This window comes from Ursus americanus, chromosome 6, assembly GCF_024610735.1.
Source record: "Ursus americanus isolate L20-20 chromosome 6, mUrsAme1.1.p, whole genome shotgun sequence".
Lineage (NCBI taxonomy): Eukaryota > Metazoa > Chordata > Mammalia > Carnivora > Ursidae > Ursus > Ursus americanus.
The window spans coordinates 74,983,753-75,005,826 of record NC_142132.1 but is presented as its reverse complement, the minus strand read 5'-3'; the positions used below and the strand labels follow the sequence as shown (position 1 = coordinate 75,005,826).

Genomic DNA, 22,074 nt, shown 5'->3' with positions numbered 1-22,074 from the left:
GACCTTTTACACACATCAGGATCCATATCCTCACATGCAGTTAGCAGACACCAAAAATGTGTGAGAGTGGGAGGAGAACTCTCCACATGGTAACTGAGAAAACTACCTCTGAGAAACACATACATTCAGAATTATTAGGGTGGACTTAAGGAAAATTAAGAGTTCTGGAAAAAAAGTAAAATCTGAACCATGGAAATCCTGTTTCGTATGTTTGGTTTTTGTGTGTGTGTGTGCTTCTATTCTTACCAGTCTTATTTAACTTAGGAAACATGATTTTTCTTCCTAATGGTAATGACAACATCAACCAACATTTATTGAGCATTAACTTTTTTCCAGGCGCTATTACACCCTTACCAGTATTAAATCAAATTCTCAAAATCCTTTTATAGAAGGTCTGTTTTTATCAACTCCATTTTAAAGAGGAGCACTCTGAGGCAGAGAGATTAGTAACTTACCCGGCATAATCATATAATTATGGTAAGTTTTAAAGTCAGGATCTGAAAATACTTCAAACTACCCATACAATACCCTGCCTTCTAGAAGTGTAAATACTATGAAATTACATCATTTTACTAAACTTAGCTGTGAAAGCAAAGTTAGTTCTAGTGGTTACATCTATTATTTAGGACTATCCATCATACTACAGTTGGCAGCTGATGTAGAGAACAGCAGTTCATTATTCTGCTCTCATTACTATATTGGCTTCTCATTTCACTTAGAGTAAACGACAAAGTAGATTGATAGTATACAAGGTTCTTTTTTTTTTCTTTAAAGATTTTATTTATGTATTTATGTAATTATGTATTTATTTATTTATTTTTTACATGGATAGGGGTGTTTATTATAAAAGCCTTGCAGCGTTTTTGTACATTTGAATTTTTCAAAAAATTTTTTCTAATTTTTTTTTATTTTTTAAAATAATATTTTTTATTATATTATGTTAGTCACCATACAGTACATCCCTGGTTTTTGATGTAAAGTTTGATGATTCATTAGTTGCGTATAACACCCAGTGCACCATGCAATACGTGCCCTCCTTATTACCCATCACCAGCCTATCCCATTCCCCCAACCCCCTCCCCTCTGAAGCCCTCAGTTTGTTTCTCAGATTTCAAGTTGTACTACAAAGCTGTGATCACAAAGACAGCATGGTATTGGCACAAAAACGGACACATAGACCAATGGAACAGAATAGAGAACCCAGAAATGGACCCTTGGCTCTTTGGGCAACTAATCTTTGATAAAGCAGGAAAAAACATCCAGTGGAAAAAAGACAGTCTCTTCAATAAATGGTGCTGGGAAGATTGAACAGCTACATGCAAAAGAATGAAACTTGACCACTCTCTCACACCATACAGAAAGATAAACTCCAAATGGATGAAAGACCTCGATGTGAGACAGGAATCCATCAAAATCCTAGAGGAGAACGTAGGCAGCAACCTCTATGACATCAGCCACAGCAACCTTTTTCATGACACATCTCCAAAGGCAAGAGAAACAAAAGATAAAATGAACTTGTGGGACTTCATCAAGATAAAAAGCTTCTGCACAGCCAAGTATACAAGATTCTATATTTTCTGTCCCCTCTTATTTTCCACATCCTCTATCTTTTTTTTAAAAAGATTTATTTATTTATTTATTTATTTATTTATTTATTTATTTATTTATTTAGTGTGTGAGAGAGAGAAAGAGAAAGAGAGAGTGTAGGGGAGGGGCAGAGGGAGAGGGAAAGAGAGAATATCAAGCACTTTGTGCTGAACATGGAGCCCGATTTGGGGATCAATATTAGGAGCATGAGACCATGACCCGAGCTGAAACCAAGAGTCAGATGCTTAACCAACTGTGCCACCCATCACCCTCACTCTTCTTTCTACTTCCCTCTCCAATGCTACCGACCTCCTTCATGTTTTTGAAAACCACTGGGCAAGCTCCAGCTTTTATCTCTGCCTAGAAACTGTTCCCCCAGATATCCTTCAATGTCCTTGAGTAGGCTAACCTACTCAAACCTGCCTTTTTTTTTTTTTTAAGATTCCATTTATTTATTTAACAGAGAGAGAGAACAAGCATGCACAAGCAGGGATAACAGTAGAGGGAGAGGAAGAAGCAGGCTCCCGCTGAGCAGGGAGTCTGATGCAGGGCTTGATCCCAGGACCCTGGGATCATGATCTGAGTCCAAGGCAGCCGCCCAATGGATGGAGCCACCCAAGTGCCCCTCAAACCTCACTTTTTCTAATGAGGCATGCCCTGATCATCCTATTTAATGCTACAGTTTATACTGCAACACCCCTTCTATACATTTTTTTTTTAAAGATTTTATGTATTTGACAGAGAGAGTGAGTGCACAAGCAGAGAGAGCAGCAGAGAGAGAGGGAGAAGCAGACTCCCCACTGCACAGGAAGCCTGATGCAGGGCTCAATCCCAGGACCCTGGGATCATGACCTAAGCGAAAGGCAGATGCTTAATCAACTGAGCCACCCAGGTGCCCCAACACCCCTTCTGTGCTTCTACTCCCACTTATCCAGCTCCGTTTTGCCCACAGCATAGGCCACTCTCTTATATGATAAATACACTTATATATTTATTTTATTTATTGTTTGTTGCCTGTTTCTACTGCCAGGACACCACCTCCACGAAGTGAGGAATCTGTCTTCCTCCACAGAGTAGGTGCTTATTTATTGAAAGGAAGAATAAATACAATTTTCTGAAAGTGAAAGAAACTCATGAATACCAATGGATTTCAGCCCACTCTAGGTAGCATACTTCTCCAAGACAGTCTTTAAATTTCTTCCTTTGGACTTTGTACATGATATATCATCCTTCTAGGTTATTTTCCCTCTAGTTTTCTACCTGGAAACCCTGATATTTCTGCTGAAATAACTCTTTCTAAGCAATTTTCTCAGAAATACTTAGCACTTTCCTTCCATGATCCCACATAATGTGTGGTTCATAGCTTATTTCTAGTGCTTAAAATAGGTGTTTTAATTTATCTTTTGACATGCTTCTAGCCATAGACTCCACCCCTCCCTAACCTAGAACATTTATCTATCATTTTTGCATCTATAGTACCTAGCACAGCAACTGACATACTGTCAACCCCTTAATTAATTAAATGTACAACGGCTATTTCTTTTTATCTATGCCAAGACTTACACTTACAGACTTACAGACTTAAAACACTGATGCTTATGTTCAGAAGGTCTTTTTAAAAAATGTAATAGTCTAATCTCTGCAACTGGATTATGACATTGTGTAGTTCTAGAGACCAAAGGCTTGAAACAAAATTGTTTGACCTTTCTTTACGGACAACATTTCTAAGTAGGATATAGTGTCATATTTGGAAATCTAATGTCTGTAGGCTGTTGTATTATTATGTATGTGTGCATACACACAGGTTGAAGGCTCAGGGACAGAAAGGGGTTGAGGGTAATGCTGAATTCCACTGAACAGTCCTTCTGAAGCACACTTCAAAAGCAAACCTTCTTCATTAAGAGATGTATGATCCATCTCACATGCATCTGTCTCTCTAGAGACTATAAACCATGCAAAACAGCAACATCCATATTTTAGCAAAAGCAATTTGAGAAGAGTAGCATAATCAAATTCTCATCGTTGTTGCTTTGGTACAATTACCAGGATATGCACAAGGATGAACTAGAATAACTCCTGTGACATTTTTCAAGGAAAAATTAGCCAAGGGTATAATATATTGTGTGTCCTTGGGTAATTATGGTCCTTCTCCCATATGGTTCCAAAAACTCTTATTTAAATCAGTCATATATTTTCAGAATTACACAATTGAATTCAACCAATGGTAAAATACTAGTAGAGCAAACAGTGTACATTTTCAATTGATTTTTTTCAAACTTTTCTTAGAAAATTCTTTATGAGGTAACACAGAGAAAACTACCAATATGTAGATTAATATTCATTTTTTAAAGTTGCTTCACTTCTTCAATAAAAAAAATTTTCCATGTTTTCTTCTACATATTTCACTGAAACTAATTTTAAAGAAAAATTTGTTATTTTTTATTTTATTTTTACATAAAAATAATAATTTCTAAGGAGACCAACTTTGTTATTAAAGGTGTTTCCTTTGATTTGGGACAACTTTTTCTACATGGTTCTAGAGTGATAACTGAGAGTGTAAAATGTTAGTAGATACAAACCAACAAGGATGGAGTAGAGGATGCCAGGTCTGTCTGATGGCGGCTGAATATTCCGGTCCTGGTCAACAGCTTGGATGGGCGGGTTAACAATGATGGGGTTCAGTTCTTCCTGGAAAAAAATTCAGAGAGTTTAGTTCAGCTTTATTATTAATGCCTCATGAAAAATTAACACTTGGATATCAGATATTATAGTTTGGACTGTTAGATAATATCTGGGCCAGTATTTAAACTCAGGTTTCAAGATCTGTAATTTAACATATTAGACTAGTTAGTTTTGAATCTGAAGAGGGAGCAATGTGTCTTCAAGGTCAAAAGGAAAAGACATAGTAATTACATACTTAGAACTTTCTATCAGGAATTTCTCCTAATAAGAAAACAAGGAAGAAAGATATCAATAAAATTTGAATCTTCCCTAGATAATTAAATCAGAAGACATGTGAGGCTATCAGACATTTTTTATCTTTGTCTTTAGACAAGATTTGTAAGAATATTTACATTCTTTTTCTTCCTTTAAAGTTTCACATAAATTATATTAAAATAAAGTCTCTAAAAATTGATGCTTTAATTGAATAGCAATCAAAGCCCCATCACTGCAAATCTCATATAGTTAAAATTAATTCTAATCATGCATGTATGTACATTTAACTTATAGTTATCCATAAGAAGATGCTGTTTAAAATAGTAATACGTTTAAGTCAGTGTTTCCCAATATGATGCCCAGAAGTATACTCTTCTGCTATCAGGATTGGCAAACATTTTTCTGTTAAGAACCAGACAATACATATGTTTAGGCTTTGCTGGACACAGAGTATCTGAGTCAGCTTTTCAACTCTGCCACCACAACACAAAAGCAACAAGTGGGCATGACTATGTTGCAATAAAACTTTATTTACAAAAAATAAATGGTGAGTACGATGTAATTTGTTAACCCCTGTACAAAATTATAAATTATAATTGATAACAGGTATGCTGAAAAAACAAATGTGCACTCTGCAAAGACAAGTTTGGGATGCAGGGTATTAAATAAATTTTCAAAAAGCTAATCTACTCTACTGCAGGTCTTTTCACAGACTTATGTGCTAATCTGCATAATGACTGTCCAAGAAGGGGGTTTATTGCACATTTTCTAGAATCATCCATTAACATCTTGAACTCTTACACTCTTTTAGAACACAGTTTGAGAAATACTGTTTTAAGTCTGTGCAACAGTCAGTCCAAATATAATAGTAATTCTTAAGGGAAATAATGTCTATTTCAATATCTGACTTCACATTCTAAGGAATCACTGCAATGTTACTTCATGTTATTACTTCTCAAATGACAGAACCTTGAAACATATGTACTTTAAAATAATATCAGTAATTTCTAATCTCAGCAGAAATGTATAGTGGTGCCATGCTAAAAAAAATCAATGATATTAAACTGAAATGTTAATATTTAATTTTTTATAATACTTAATTTTGATTATGTTAAGTGACACTAAGCATAGGTATAGTACTAAAGTATACTAAGTAATTGAAGTTGAAATAATGAAAGATAATCATTGACCAATAATATGGAGCTCACATGCATGTGAGGCGCTCTGCCCAGTTCATAATCTCTAATGGACTCTCCGTAGTCTATAAGTTATTAATATTTTCCTAAAAACAAAGAGATCCTGATAGGGATAACTTTCTAATAGTCTATTCACTTGTTGAAATGTGGATTCAGATCCATGAAAATGTCAAATCAATACCAAGATCACTCCATTAAATCCAGATGACTACTGTTTTGTTGTTGTTTTCACACAACACTTTTCCTAAACGCTTCCCTCACTCCCTGTTTCTATCCCTCTTTCTCTGTTTTGCTCTATCCTCTCCCCCCAACCATTCTCTTTCTCACTCACACAGATACGTACATACTTTCCCAATTTCCATTTTACTTCCTCTATAATCCTGGATTTCTCCTGGAACTGAAAAAAATCCAAAGCTCTTCAAAGTACGTGTGTTTGAATGCAGGAGTTAAGGGCTGGTAGCTCGTCCTAGATATTCTTCAAAGGAATCTGACAGCTGAAGTCACCATACCACTAAGTTACTTCAGTCTGGTTCAACTAGTAAATCTGGGTAGCTTCTCCCAAAATACACTTCTATTCAGACCTTGAGAAGGCATTTCAAATTTCAGGATTTTTTTTGCAATTGCATCCTTTTCATGCTCAGGGAAATATACTAAGGAATCCTAGGTTCCTGCTGTTGGAAATAACTTACCCAGAATTAACAAAAATTGAATCTGAGCTCTTCTGGGAGAATGCTAAATGTGAACAGATAACTTGAGAGTATCTCAGCTGAACACCTTCACTCCACTATTTCTATGGCACTGCTAAGTGACCAACACATACATGGTTTTAGTTTTGGTAATGAGTCACATAGTCTAAAATCTTCTTCCTGTGCAATCTAAAGCTGTTGGAATGAGCAATGGGGTTTTAGTCATATTATTTAAAATTATACAAACAATAGAAAAAACTAAATATAACACAGTAAACAAAACCAAAAGGGAGAGGTGCTAATAAAATTGCTCATCTTTCATAGTCAGTTATTAATAAATATATGGTGAGAACTGAAGTAATAAAAAGAAGCAAATGTGCTACTTAGAATCAGAAGAATTAAAAATGGAAGTAGCAAAATGTCGACGACTCAGGAGAGCGGGTCTAGAAGTGAAGGTAGATGGGATAAAAGGTATTTATTTAAAGCCATTCAGTCCCATTTCACTATGTAGTTACCATACCCTGAACTACTTTTAGTATTATAAATACATAAATTGTACTAGTGAGAATAAAATAACCCTCTTTGTGAAGGCTTCAATAAGTTTCTGGAAATTTGGGAGAAGCATAGCTGTCACATAACTTGTTAGGAGTGACTTTTGTGCTATAAAGACTAGCAACTTATCTTAAGAAAAGCCATTTTTCTTTTTCTTTAAAGATTTATTTACTAATTTTAGAGAGAGAGAGTGAAAGAAAGCATGAGCTGGGGAAGGGGCAAAGGGAAAAGGGAGAGACAGTCTCCAGCAGACTCCCCGCTGATCGAGGAGCCCCATGCAGGACTCAATCTCTTGACCTTGAGATCATGACCTGAGCTAAAATCAAGAGGCTGATGCTCAACTGATTGAACCACCCAGGTGCCCCAGAAAAACTATTTTTCTTATGCTACCATTAATGAACTTTTCAGAAAATCTAGGTTTAAAAGTGAAAAGAATGAATTCTCAGATATAATTTCTGAGATTATCTCCCAAGTAGATGGGGATCTTCGAATCTTGAGAATTTTTAACACTAGCAACACATAACATTAAAGGATGTTGTGTTTTGTTTAGAATGTTTTTGTTAAAATATTTAATTTTTCATAAAGATAAGTAACATTTAAACCAGAGTAGGAAAATTATATATGCATTCATTAGAAGAAACAACATAATATCATGCATCATTTTTTGAACTTTTCTCTCACCAAAAAATCAGTATATTAGATGCAACCAGGCATTGGAAGGACATACAAATAAGAAAGAAAATCCCAGGGGGGATACAATTCCTTAAAACAAGCAAGAATTTTATGGGAAAAAAAAACATGTAGGGGTGCCTGGGTAGCTCAACCAGGTAAGCATCTGCCTTCGGCTCAGGTCATGATCCTGGAGTCTTGGGATTGAGTCCTGCAGTGGGCCCCCTGCTCAGTGGGGAGTCTGCTTCACCCTCTGACCCTCCCCTCCCAAGCTCATTCTTGCTCTTGCTCTCTCTCTAAAATAAATAAAACCGTAAAAAAAAAAGTAAAGAAAAAATATGTAATCATTTACAAGGTTTGGCAAACAATATATATTCATTAAACACATTTTTGTCAATTTGTATTCTACTGAATTATGCAGCCTGGTAAGAGATCATTACTCGCAAGCGGACTCTCAGCAAACAATCCAGTGGTAGCTACTGCAAGAACAACCTTCACAGGTCTTGTGAAAAGGCGAGCACCTCCGAGATACATTTCCTTTGAAGAAATATTCTCTTCAAGTAGATAGTAAATACTGCTTCTTATTTCTCCTGTCCCCTATTTCTCTTAGCTTCTAATTTTACTGTTGGATTCTGGAAGAATTATGCTAAAGAAATTAGAAATTCACCCATGGCTTAAATATGCTTGTGTGTCCTTAAGGAAAGGATTAAGAGGTTCCTCTATGATGGTCTAATTATTGGAATGACTCTTCACTGAAAACTCTGTTGGCTGATGGCACAAATATAACCCACAGCCTAGTGTGAACCATTTGCAACATATTTGCTTCATCATGTTGAATTCCAGGAGTCACATAAAAAAGGCACCCAAACACAATGTCCCTAAAGCAAATCTGGCTTCTCTCAGTCTTATTTGTCTTTGGGAAGTCATGTCTCCTGAATTCTTTTCACGCTAATGGGCATGTGTTAAAAGTACATAGAATAGCAGGCTCGCATTTCACTGCTGCTTGAGTCAGCAGAGTTAAATTTCCTGACATATTTAGTAATGGCAATTCACCCCTAAAATGAATTAAGTCCATGAAATGAGATTCATGTCATGAGGATAATCACAGAAACTATTAAACAGTAACAAAAGATTGTCTACAGTAGAGATGCTCTATGATTCTATGATTACAAAACCCAAGATTATTCTTCTAGGGACACATGCTTCATGTTCATTACCTGGTCTGGAGAGGTGCCCTGTCTTTTCAATAGATCTAAGACAGTGTTTTCATGGTCAACTGTTGAATTCTTTTGTGAAAACAACAGGAAGCAATTAGAGGGTTGGGGTCCATGAGGGTTAGTTATTCCTTCCATGAGTTTCAGTCCAAATTCTGCTATTGTCTGTCTATGTGTATCTACTATATAGATAATGAGTAAAAATGTATTAGCAAGCAATCACAAAGGAAGATTAAGGAACCTGTTCTGTAAAATTAAGGAAGCCCCAGCTCTTCATTCTTTTAGGTGTTCAAACTAGAACCTTGCATAAAAAATACATTCAAGAGAAATGCTGACATTTCAGAGGTAGGATACTTTCACCATTTTAACCAGCGTCAAACAAAGAAGAGTCATGGTCTGCAGGACTATAAGATTCAGCCTGTATCACCCTGAAAGTTAAAAGCACACATAATTCATTTTGTTCCTAAATCTGTGTTCTGCACAGGTAGAGTGCTTTTAAATAATTTTAGTCAATCCTTACATCTTAAACAGTTTTCATTTTACCAATGTAAACTAATCAGTATTATTTATCATACAAGTCAACGGGGTATTGAGTTTTGAAAATAAAAGCCTACATTGGACATTTAGTAGCTTGATTAGTAAGCCTTCCAGCTTTAGTGAAGATACAGGTAAAAGAAGCCCTCTTTAAATTCTAAATATTCTTTAAAAAATTCTAAATATTCTTCAACTCAGCATTTGAATGATAGCTTCATATGAGTAACAGATACATAATATTACACTGAAACCATTAAAGTATTTTAAATTAAATGTAGGCATTATAACAGTCTCCAAGAGTGTTCTACAGAAAGCCTTGCCCTGTTATTGTGGAAAACCCAAAGAAAGGCACAGTAAGAAACAATCTTTGAAAGGTAAACTGAGCTCAAAGTCACATGTGTCTCTGGCATAAGAGTCAAACTTGTATATTATCTTTAATTATTATGATTCTTAATTCAGACTTTCAAATATTCATCCTTCTATTTATAGAATACTAGACTCATCATTGTTTAGCTATGTGGTCTATATTTTCATCAAATAATAATCTTACAGTATTAAGAAAGTAGATAATTATGTTAAAATAGTAAAAACTCCACCAACTGTAAATATATTCAAGCACTGATAATTGATTTAAAATGTTAGTAAACTATATAATACCTAAATTATTGAATTTATTAATTATTATTCATTTATTATTAAATTACTTTCATGAATTTTATATGTTCCTTACACTTAAATACTTCCCTTTTTCCATATCCTTAAAAAAGCCTTAATACCAAATTTGTATTTTAAATCTATTACACACTTCCTTTACTGAAAGAATAAGGTGGAGACTATATGAAAGAAAATTGGGTGGACATTATTATTCTTATCTCATATTATACTGTAAATGTGCTATTTTCATGGAAGCTTTTGAAAATATTTAGCCTAATTGTTGTTTCTATATATTAACTGACACAGAAAGGAAGAACAAATATGTTCACACATACTCTCATATAAACACAGACACATTTAACACATTCCCTTAAGTGGCCAAACCACCATTTCTGTTTTTTCTTTGATTAGTTTTGCTCTCTTCAAGTGGCAGAAATATCAGATTGCTTGAAGGAAGTGAAAAATATTTTATCTATTCTCTGTGAACATTTCAAAGAAACCTCAATATTAAGGTGGGTGGCATGGGTCAAACCGAGTAGGTTGGATTTCTTATGGGGTCACAGAAGAAACACACAGAACATTCACATACACCTTTGAAGCTTATATACTACATCTATGATGTCTGATTCTTTTCAATCTTCCAGTTTTGATAATAGTCATCCCTAGAACAGAAAAGCAGAGAGCCATGATCCACGAAGACCATCAGCGTCTCCTGATCATTGGAACTTCATGTCACTTATTAAAGGAAACAAGCAAAACCACCTCACAGAGCTCACACGAGATACTTTGTTGTATCGTTTTCATGAGCAAACCAAATCTGCTTCAATGTCAGGCTCTTTTTTATTCTGATGTGTCCCTGAAAAATTGTTTGAGACATATTTTTATGTAATATACCGTGACGGACTGCTGTACTAAACATGTGCATTTGAACATCCTTGCCATTGCATATTTTACTAATATTTGACTCTTTTACTAATATTTCCCTCATTTTCAAAACATTTCATTGAATCTTTGCCTTTTAAAATCATTTCTTTGCTTAGACTCAAGAAATGCAGTTTGAGCTATTTATTTTACAAAAATACTGAAATACATGCTCAGAGATGTGTTTACAAGGATTATTTGTTACAACATACAACTTGCCTTTTAAGAATATACTTTGTATGGAAGTACTATATATGACAGACTTTTATAAATCATAAATTCATAGCCTGATGAATTATCACAGTTATATTTAATTCTAAATGCCCCTGACATTAAGAAATAGAATATTGTCTGTATATCAGAAGACCTATATTCTATATATTTTCTATAAATTGCCACCACCCCTTCCATCCTAAAGATGACCTGCCTTCTAGTATCATAGATTAATTTTACTTGTTTTCAACTGTCTACAAATAGAATTACACAATATGATTTGACTACTGAACTTTTTCATTTATTATTAGGTCCTACACGATATGCATGCATGCAAGAGTTAGGAACACACAGTGTAGTCTCTGCACACTTGTTTTAATGGAAGTACTGTGTTTCGTGAGACAGACATATCCAGCTTTCTTTCCTCTTCACGCTGGTAATGGCATTTGGGTTGTTTCCAGTGCACGTGGTGACGAAGAGTGCCATGCCCTTCTGCATGTCTCCTTACACATGAATACATCTGGATTAAATGAGAATCCAATTGCTGGACATGCATGTGTTCTGAGGAGCTAGGTCCCTGCCACACGGTTTTCTAAGCTGATCCTATCAGCTTACAGTCCATCGTGAGTGCTCCCCAGCTTTGCTGACAGTTGGTACTTCCAGTTGTTTTAAGGTTTAACCATTCTGGTAGGTATGTACTGTTATCTCAGAGTGATTTTAACTCTTTTACAATGTGGGACATTTGTGAGGTGTTGGTTCATGTTTTTTTGTGCATTTTTCTATCTTTTTCTCACTGGCTCATAAAAGCTCTTTATATATTAACAGTGTAAGTCTTTTGTCAGCTTACTGTTTTGTAAACATTATATCACACTCTACTACTTACATTTAGACCCTGCTAAGGTGTTGAAGAAAAGTTCCTAATTTTAATATAGTCCCATTTATCCCTTTCTCTTTTCATTTATACTTGGCTCTTTCCTCTACCTGTATGCATACTTTGACCTGTGGTATGGTTGATAATTTCCCTTATGTATTTCTATATAGAGAATATCACACTCTTCCTTTTTCCCCCCAGTTTTTCTTCTTTTCTTCTTCTTTTTTTTATTAGCATATAATGTATTATTTGTTTCAGGGATACAGGTCTGTGATTCATCAGTCTTAACACAATTCACAGCGCTCATCATAGCACATAACCTCCCCAATGTCCATCACCCAACTACCTCATCCCCCCCACCCCCAGCAACCCTCAGTTTGTTTCCTGAGATTTAGAGTCTCTTACAGTTTGTCTCCCTCTCTGGTTTTGTCTTGTTTCATTTTTTTCCTCTCTTCCCCTATGATCCTCTGCCTTGTTTCTCAAATTCCACTTATCAGTGAGATCATATGACAGAAAATTGTCTTTCTCTGATTGATTTATCACACTTTTCCTTATTAAAATTTATCAAACACTCATGTTAGCTGTATGTCTGAGTTTCCTTGCCTATAACTTTCCTGAGTGCAGGGAAAGGCCATATAGAAAACACCAGAAACATTTGTGGCATATGGGCACTTAAGAAGTGTTGAATAGGGACACAGGGTGGCTCAGTTGGTCAAGTGTCTGCCTTTGGCTCAGGTCATGATCACAGGGTCACAATCCCAGGGATCAAGTCCTGCACTGGGCTCCTGCTCAGGGGGGAGTCTGCTTCTCTCTCTGCCTGCCCCTCTCTCTCTCTCTGACAAATATATAAATAAAATCTTTAAAAAAAAGTGTTGAATAAAGGACTTCTCCATTCTACAGTATTCAGAGTATTCTCGAACCTCACAGACCTATCCTTGCTCTCTGGGCTCCTGTAAGACATCCAAATACACATACTGATGTTTTGTGAGCATCTTCTGATTACACTGAGACCTTTTTTTGTGCTCACAAAGTTACTGCACCCAACTAAACAGAAAAATGGGGTGGCCATGAGGATGGCTCAAAATACACAGATGTGGGTTCAAAGTCCATCATGGAGATGGCCTTTTGGTACAATAAACAGTTTCATAAACATTCCAATAGATTGAGTGGTGAGCTCTGGAATCCTACAGGAAAACATTCCAAACTTGCTAAATAAGTTATCTAATCCCTCAGATCTTGAATCACAATTTTCACAGTGAGGTTAACAATATCTACATTCCATTAATTGGTATAAGGATTCATGAAAGACAATATACATGTAAAAAAATAAAACAGTAAGTGCCATGCTTAGTAATGGAAATTATTACAGTTAGTATTATTAACTGTATTATTTTAATTATTAAATTTATTTAATTATTAAATTAAATATTATTTATTTATTAAATTTTATTAAATTATTGTTAAATTATTTTAATTATTATATTTTATTTAATTATTATTAACTTTATTATTTTATTTTTTAAATAGTAATGTCTATTTATTTATTTATTTATTTATTTTTAAAGATTTTATTTATTTATTCGACAGAGATAGAGACAGCCAGCGAGAGAGGGAACACAAGCAGAGGGAGTGGGAGAGGAAGAAGCAGGATCATAGCAGAGGAGTCTGATGTGGGGCTCGATCCCATAACGCCAGGATCATGCCCTGAGCCGAAGGCAGATGCTTAACTGCTGTGCCACCCAGGCGCCCCTAACTTTATTATTTTAATTGGCATTAAAATTGACTCCAAGTTATAAGCAGAGAGAGATGGAAATTTTTTCATGTCAAGCTAGAAGCTAATTTGAGCATTTCTTGCACATTTTTCTGAAAACATGATGCTGACATGAATTTTGAAGTTTTTATTTGAAATTATATAACTGATCAAATGTTTGAGGGAATGAAGGGGACTATCATTACTATTTGATCTTAAACTAAGATTTAGATGCAAAACCTGCAAAGCAAATTATATAATGATTGTACTTAACTATAATATTAAGATAGTGTATCAGACAGTTTGAATATTCACTTAAAATGAGCATTTCACTTTATTAAATGGAAGTTTCAGTGAAATTATTTTCTATATGCTTAGACACATTAGTCTTACACCCAATTTATAAACTCATTCACTACTCTTTGATTACAGAAATTTCGTGATAACTCCCTAATTTATTAATAAGCTCCTATGGAGAGGCTCACAGTCACAGAGACTCAAAGCATATGTACACAAGTTCATTTAGAATTTTTTTTATAAAGATGCCTATTGATAAATATTAAGAGAGAGCTCTGACAGAAAACTCACATGTTCAATATTCTGAGTGAAATATTCAAAATAACAAGAATCAGAGAAATTCAAGTATGTGTAGATTGAATAAAGCACATTTTGATCCATGGATCAGAGGTGAGACTGGTAGAGATACAAGATATGTGTGCATCTGATGGGAGGCTGGATGAGGGAGTTCAAAAAAATCCACAATTGGTAGATAGATGGATGATAGTTTGATAAATAATCTAGGAATATTTTGGGGCGTCATTCAAATGTCTTAAAAACAGTATAGTTTAATTTTCATATAGCTGGCAATGGACACATCTATAGGTAAATAGCAAAAAATGTTTTTTTTGTTTCTGATGAAGAAACAATCATCCTGGAGTATCCTGTAAGTACAAATACAAAGGGGAAATATTTGGGGCGCCTGGGTGGCACAGCGGTTAAGCGTCTGCCTTCAGCTCAGGGCATGATCCCGGCGTTCTGGGATCGAGCCCCACATCAGGCTCCTCTGCTATGAGCCTGCTTCTTCCTCTCCCACTCCCCCTGCTTGTGTTCCCTCTCTCGCTGGCTGTCTCTATCTCTGTCGAATAAATAAATAAAATCTTTAAAAAAAAAAAAAACAAAGGGGAAATATTTTACACCCTGCGACCCAGTGAAAACCATTGCCAACATGTTGAGGAATTTTCTATCAGTATTTGTCACCTCTGTATCTGTCATCTACCTACCTACTTACACAGGGGATCTTTTAGGACTTTGCATGTATAAATTTTGTTGACTATTTTACCTCTTATTACTTCATAATCCTTGCTCTGAGCCAATAAATATGCTTCAAAAACACAATTTGCAATAATATGCAGCCTGCATTAATGTTATAAATCAGGCTCTCTAGCTGTACACTTGAGTTGCTTGTATTGTATTCATTACTGTTCTGTGTCTTTAATTACATCCATGGGTTAAATTCCTGGATGTGGAATTTCTGGATCAAGGAACGAGAACATGTTGAAGCCCTTTGTACAAATTGCCAGATGGCATTCTAGAAAGATTGTGATGGCTTATTTCCTCCTCACTAGTGTGTGAGTGTTTATAACAGCACACATTTGTCAATATTGAGGGTGATATATGCCTAGAGGATTGCTAAATAAATGTGAGGTTTAATTTTGCATTTCTTTGGTTGCTAGCATAATTTATGTGATATATTTATCTCTGATTCTTCTGTTCATTTACTTTGCTTATTTTCTTTTTTTAATGTTGGTATTTTAAAATTTTATTTCCATGGCATATGTGCATAGAACAGAAATCAATGCTTTGTTAGTAGTCTTACAGTTTTTTTTGAGTGTGTTGTTTGTCTTTTAATGTTCTTTGTTTTTGACATCTAGAAGCTTGGCATTTTTATGTACTCAAATATATCCTTCTTTCCTTTTTTGATTTCTGCTTAGATAGTCTTTCACCATCTGAAGTTATATAAATGCTGAATTCTATTTACTTTCAAGTATTATGGTTACAACATTTTAAATTTAATGCTTCAATCTATCAAGAGAGTTGAATAGTAAGAACTTAATATTCATCAAACTGTGGCTGGAATTTTAACCTTTTTTTCTTTTTTTAACAGAAGTAAAACTGGTTCTAAAACTCTCTTTGCTATCACTCTTCTCTGCCTTAAACAGACATCTGCAGAAAACTTAATATCTTTCAGAAACCTAGCAATCTTATGTTTCTATCATATTCTATTACACACTGCTTTAAAAAATCTTAATTTGTCCATGACTACAATGACTTAAAATAGCAATCCAGACTTCCTCTATCATATAAGACCTATGAAGTTCAGGAATGTGCGTGTGTGCAAAATAGGCATTGAAGAACATACAATGACTTAAAATAATGAATTAGATCCAGGTACTCTGGGTTTATAGAAAACCAGCAACAAGATTCATAGAAATAAATATGATGGAATTCCAAACAAGAAAATACCATCTAACTGAATTTGTTGTCTCTAATTTGTGACATTTCTACTTTTCAGTCCCGAACACACACACACATACACACAAAATTGCTATCCTTGGTAATAAAATTTGAGAATTGAAAATTACTATTACTATTATTATTATTTATAGTTTACTATTATTCCTATTATGTATATTTTACATTCCCTTTAAGAATTATTTTATATTCCTGAATTCTCACACATACGTATTATATCCATTTACAGATTTATAATAAAGTTTTACTGGGTTACATTTCGACTATATTTTGTCTATTTTTTAATGCTCACATCTAAACATGATTTACTTTTTTTTTTACTTATTTTACTCATTTATTTATTTGCTTATTTTACTTATTTTTAAATTCTTTATTTTTGTTCAACAATCGGCCAACTGACATGTGTCCTTGACTATTTTTTTCAGTGTGAATCCATGCAGATGTGAGAACGTCAGTTGCTGCACACCTGAATGAAAATTTGACTGAATTTGGGGTTCTCTCTTCACGAAATGTCCTCCGTTGTCTCCCATGGAGCAGATTTCTGAATTGTAACTAATATTTGTTTGTTTGTTTGTGTGTTTGTTTTTTAACTATCTAGCAGAAATTCACTTTTCTTGAACTACACATAGTGTGCCAGGGGTTTTCCAAGGATTAGTCTCCTTGCCTTCACTGTGTTTCATGATTTGAACACCTTCAATCCGCAAACCTAGGTGCTTTACAAAATCCAAAAGGTTTGTTCTTATTCTGATTCTTTCTACAGTATTTTTGTTATTGCACATGCTCCCTTTCCCTGATGTCTGTGTCAACACTGAGTAGTTATATTTGTATTTGGCATCTGATGTCACTGCCTGACCCCCCTGTGGACCCATCTGCACTCTGGATGATGTCACACACACACAGGTGAGTGCCACAGGGCAGCGGCAGGAGTCCTGTGTTGACCAGGACCGAGACTGAGTCCCACCTCTCCAGTTAGCTCTCTTCTGCGGGCTTCACCCTTTGCTGGCCCATGAAGCAAAGAAAGGAATGTCAGTGTCTTCACTAGGAGGTTTGGTAATTTAGTGCAGAAGTGCTTGTACAACACCCATCACAATGCTCCTAGCAAGTTCTAAGTATTCATAGTTATTTGTGATTAGTAAAGCATTCTTCGTTGTCTGTATCTTTAGTCCTGTATTTTCTGCGTTTAATCTCTTCAGTTTTGCTTTCTGCTCTATCCCCATCTTTATTTTACCTTCAGTCACATTTTACACATTTCATTCTTTCTCTAGTTGCATTTGAAACTCACATTTTTTTTATAAATAACTTGTGTTTTTTGTAATAAATCTTCTTAAAGCCTTTTTAAATTTAATTTTACTGAGGGTTGGATTTACTGGAGAAAAATGAATTTTAAATTCATAATTCACAGCTGGAACAATAGAAAAAAAAGTAGAATTCAGCATTTTTAATATTAATTTTCAGATACTGATTAGTATAATGAGGTTCTAGTGTTTTACAGAGCTCATGTCGAGAATTTCCTGAAAATATGAGGTGAAAGAGAGAAAGACTCGTTGATAGACATAACCAACTTGCTATATCTTGGTGGGATTGAGTCTGCCTCAGTGAACAGAATAAATATTTGGCAGAGCACGTGCAAACCAGTCTATGGCATGGATCCCATGGACTCTTGCCCCATTCCCACAGTTGGCTTCTGAAACACAGAGTATGACCTTCTCCATACAAAACCAGCAGCAACATTTAAATCCCCAGCATAGGGGGATCCTGGAAGATCTGGCTCTTTGTGGAAGTGCAAATGGAAACACTTGGTTTTCATGTGTGAAAGATGTATGACCCAGACTTGTTTTCGGACTTCTATTTTGTCCTAGCTGTAGAGACCACTTTAAACCACCACAGGAGAGCCATTGATAACTGGATGCTGATGTCTGCGGGGTACTGAAAGATGCTTCTTACTTCTTCTTCAAATGGCATTTGCAATATTTGCTACAGGGTCTCTGGAACCATCTACTAAACTTTTCAATTTGCCTTCAGAAGTTCAAGGTAATAGTATTTTTTTTTTCTTTCTTGGTCCTGCTTTGGTGGCAAAGATGTCTTCCACATGGAATGTGCTTATTTTCCATTATGTTGACATTTTCCAAGTGCGCGTACCATCGCACTTGCATGAGGATCACTTGTTTAAAAAAATCACAACTGAGGCTCCTCAATGGCTCAGTCAGTTAAGTGTCCCCCTTTGGCTCAGGTCATGTTCTCAGGGTCCTGGGATTGAGTCCAGCATCGGGCTCCCTGCTCAGCAGGCAGTCTGCTTCTCCCTCTGCATTTGCGCCTCCTCCAGCTTGTGAGCACACACACACACACACTTTCTCTCTCTCTCTCAAATAAATAATTAAATCTTTAAAAAAACAAAAACTAAAAATCAATCAATCACAACTGTTGGGCCTGACACTGGAAAGCAAATACAGTCCTCATATGTGGGGATGATGGCAATCCTCCACGTAATCTGCATTTGGAAACACAGCTCAGGAAATTTTTGCGTACAATAAAGATTTATGCAGATCACTTATCCCCTTCTAGCCCTTTCTGATAATCTTTCCCAAATCCCGACCTCGGGCAATGTCTCACGAGGTGTGGCACACACATGGTCCTTCCTTCACAATCGTAATGAACAACATTTCACACTGCATTTCAACTTACATTGTGCCGCGGATCTTCTCACTTAGGACTCCTGTACAGGTATTCTATGTATTCTCATTGTGGAAAACCAGGAGTGTACTCGTGTGATGAAATGTTTCCAAATATCAAAATTCAATAATGTTGGGGCGCCTGGGTGGCACAGCGGGTCTGCCTTTTGCTCAGGACGTGATCCCGGCGTTATGGGATCGAGCCCCACATCAACCTCCTCTGCTATGAGCCTGCTTCTTCCTCTCCCACTCCCCCTGCTTGTGTTCCCTCTCTTGCTGGCTGTCTCTATCTCTGTCAAATAAATAAATAAAATCTTTAAAAAAAATTCAATAATGCTAAGCCTACTTTCAGAATCCCATTCCTAAGTTTATACCCCCAAATACCAATTGGAAGTATTCAAACTAGCAGAAAGGGATCAGAAGACATCCATAATTCAGAACTTAACTGAATTGTACATGATACTCTTCAACTGAGTTCAGTAAACTGGAGAACAAGCAACCACTGAGACAAGTAGGTCAGTGATTAAAAATGGGAAAAAAGTGGAGTTTTAAATGGAAAAAGAATTTGAACTATTCCACAGGGATCTAAAGAACAAGGAAACTAATAAGTAATTTTTTTAAGTGAAGGGGAATCAGATGGTCAGCTTTATTTACCTAGAAAATATTTGAGATTGGTAGTTCTAATCAATTGACCCACCACCACTTACTGAAAGAAAGTGGAAAGAAGTAGAAGTGCCTGGTTCAGTTTAATTCTCACAACATCATAGCTGAGAAACCTATCAAAAGCCTGGAAGTGGTGTACTGTGAGGAAGAATCCGGAGCCCTTTGATGTTCCACAACCTGTGGGACACCCACTGTCCTGGGCCCTCACCTGCCTGTCCGATTGTGCCTCCCACCACATTTCTCACGTCTCCATTTGAGCATCTCTGTCTTTCTTTTCCTTTTTATTTTTTTTTCCAAAAATTATTATTGAGAAAAAATTCAACATATAATAATAAGAGTACTTTTTTGGTGATATAGATCTGTTGAAGAGGAGAATGAATTCTTTTCTCAGAGAAGATAAGATTTCACCTATTAGGCTTCAACCACAGTGCTCTCTATCACCAAAGAGATTGCAAAGGCCCATCTGCTCATCTGTAGAACATGCCCGTTCCCCACGCACCTCATGGAAACAGGTGTCAGTCCACACTTGGCCTGTGGGCCATCGTCTGCCAACCTAAAGCACAATGCCTGAAGTCTATATTCCAAAGCTCGGTATGCAAAGGGTTTCCAAAAGTTGGCTCCAACTTACTACCTTCCCATATCTATTTGTCACTGTTTCCATTCACATACTGCTCTCACCAAACGAAACATGTTTACCACTCATAGGTAAACAGCCTCAGTCCCTGAGTCCGTGTCTCTGTGCCTGCTATGCCCCAAGACCTCTTACTATCAAAAAAATTCGAGGATCTGCTCAAATGACACCACCTTCTTGAAGCTCTTGCTGAGCCTCTAGCTGTAGTTGATCTTTTCATCCTCTGAATACCCACAGAACAGGTACTGGCTGCTTCTGACCCCTTGTATTCATATTATTCTGACTAGACCCTGAGATCCTTGAACACGAGTACTAGGTCTTGCTTGTTTGTATGTCTCCCTTGGCATGGACCTAGAGAGACGTCCAGCAGATGGCTGGAGAACTCATGAGTGAGCATGGAGGGAAAAAGATGCAGAGCAGAACCTTCGTACTATTGCTCTGACTTGCTTCCCCATCTCCTGGTCCACTTCCAAGACCCTCTAACGAGCTCCCTGCCTCAAATCCCTTCTGTTTAACTAAATGCTACAGGCTTTGTTTCTCTCACTGGACCCTGACAGATGTAATTAACCTAATTGTGCACACAAGCCATGAGAATTATGCAGTCAGTCATCCATCAAAGGAAGGGCAGCACAGAGACCAAGGAACCCCCTTAAGCAGTGAGTTAAACAGGAGTTTTCCACAAATTTTTATTTTTCTTATTAAAATATGTCAAACATTTTTATTCCCAGGGTTTTTGCATTTGCTATCTCTTTAGCCATCTACCTGATAAATCAGGTCTACAAGCTCCTTTCTCAGACAAGCCTTCCCCGACCACTCTACCTATGAAAATTCCTTCGCTCATTTGCATTCATCTTACTATGTGTCATGTTCTCCATGGTATGTAGCAGTATTTGCATTTACCGTATTCATTTATATTTCAATTTTCTATCTCTTGTACTAAGATGTAAGTTCTCTGAAGGCACATGATCACAATCTTTATCTCCCTAGCACCCAAAATATTGTTTGCAATAAAAATCTCTCTTATTCTTTTTCTTATTCCCTTTTTTTCCTCTCTCTCTAATTCTGATAGACAGAGATATACTACATATCCATCTACAGTGGATGAACTGATTATTTTTTGAGTGATAAAAAAGTAAGACAGGATTTCCTTTGTCAAGGAGTTGAGATATAATTGTAAGACCAAATAAATTGATATTAATATGTAGCTAATAATTAAAAGCACATCTTGAGGCACTAACTTTCTACTGAATTATTTAGAGGGCAGAGGGTTGGGTGGTAACTAAACCCTAGTAATGTGATATTACCTCACATTTCTGAAGAGTTTTATACACTATCATTTATTTTATTTCATTTGTGCCTCACAGGAGCAGTGTAATAGAAAGAGAATTATCCTTTTTTTTTTTTTTGGAAGGGCTAAATGATACCAAAAGCACAAATCCAGTGGTAATATAAGGCTCCTTAATGAAGATAGAACTTGTGGAAATATGACCCTCTTTTGTTTATTTCTCAGAAATATAGAGCCACTACTCTTAATTGGGCAAAGTAGGCCAAATGAGGAGCTAAAATAGGAAATTTGCTACTGTTACAATATGCATGATATTTGTTGGTATTTATCTTGGGGAAGGCATCACAGACCTATTTGCTAAAATAAGAAGATCTATGGGTTTATATGTGTATATACAGATAGAGGGCATATGCATACGCTTTCCGTGTATTCTAGTAAATCAATGGCACTAGAATAAGACATCACGCAAATACATTTAGCCACCGATTTAAAATAAATCATACAATGGAA

General features: G+C 36.0%; 1 protein-coding gene across 1 annotated transcript in view; it reads right to left on the bottom strand.

Annotated features, from left to right (window-relative positions):
* The window catches only part of PCDH15 (protocadherin related 15), a 1,630,853-nt gene that overhangs the window by 387,197 nt on the left and 1,221,582 nt on the right, over window positions 1-22,074 (bottom strand). Inside the window, exon 11 of the mRNA XM_087863140.1 lies at window positions 4,167-4,275. Within this exon, the coding sequence (XP_087719266.1) occupies window positions 4,167-4,275 (109 nt within the window). The remainder of the gene's footprint in view (window positions 1-4,166; window positions 4,276-22,074) is intronic.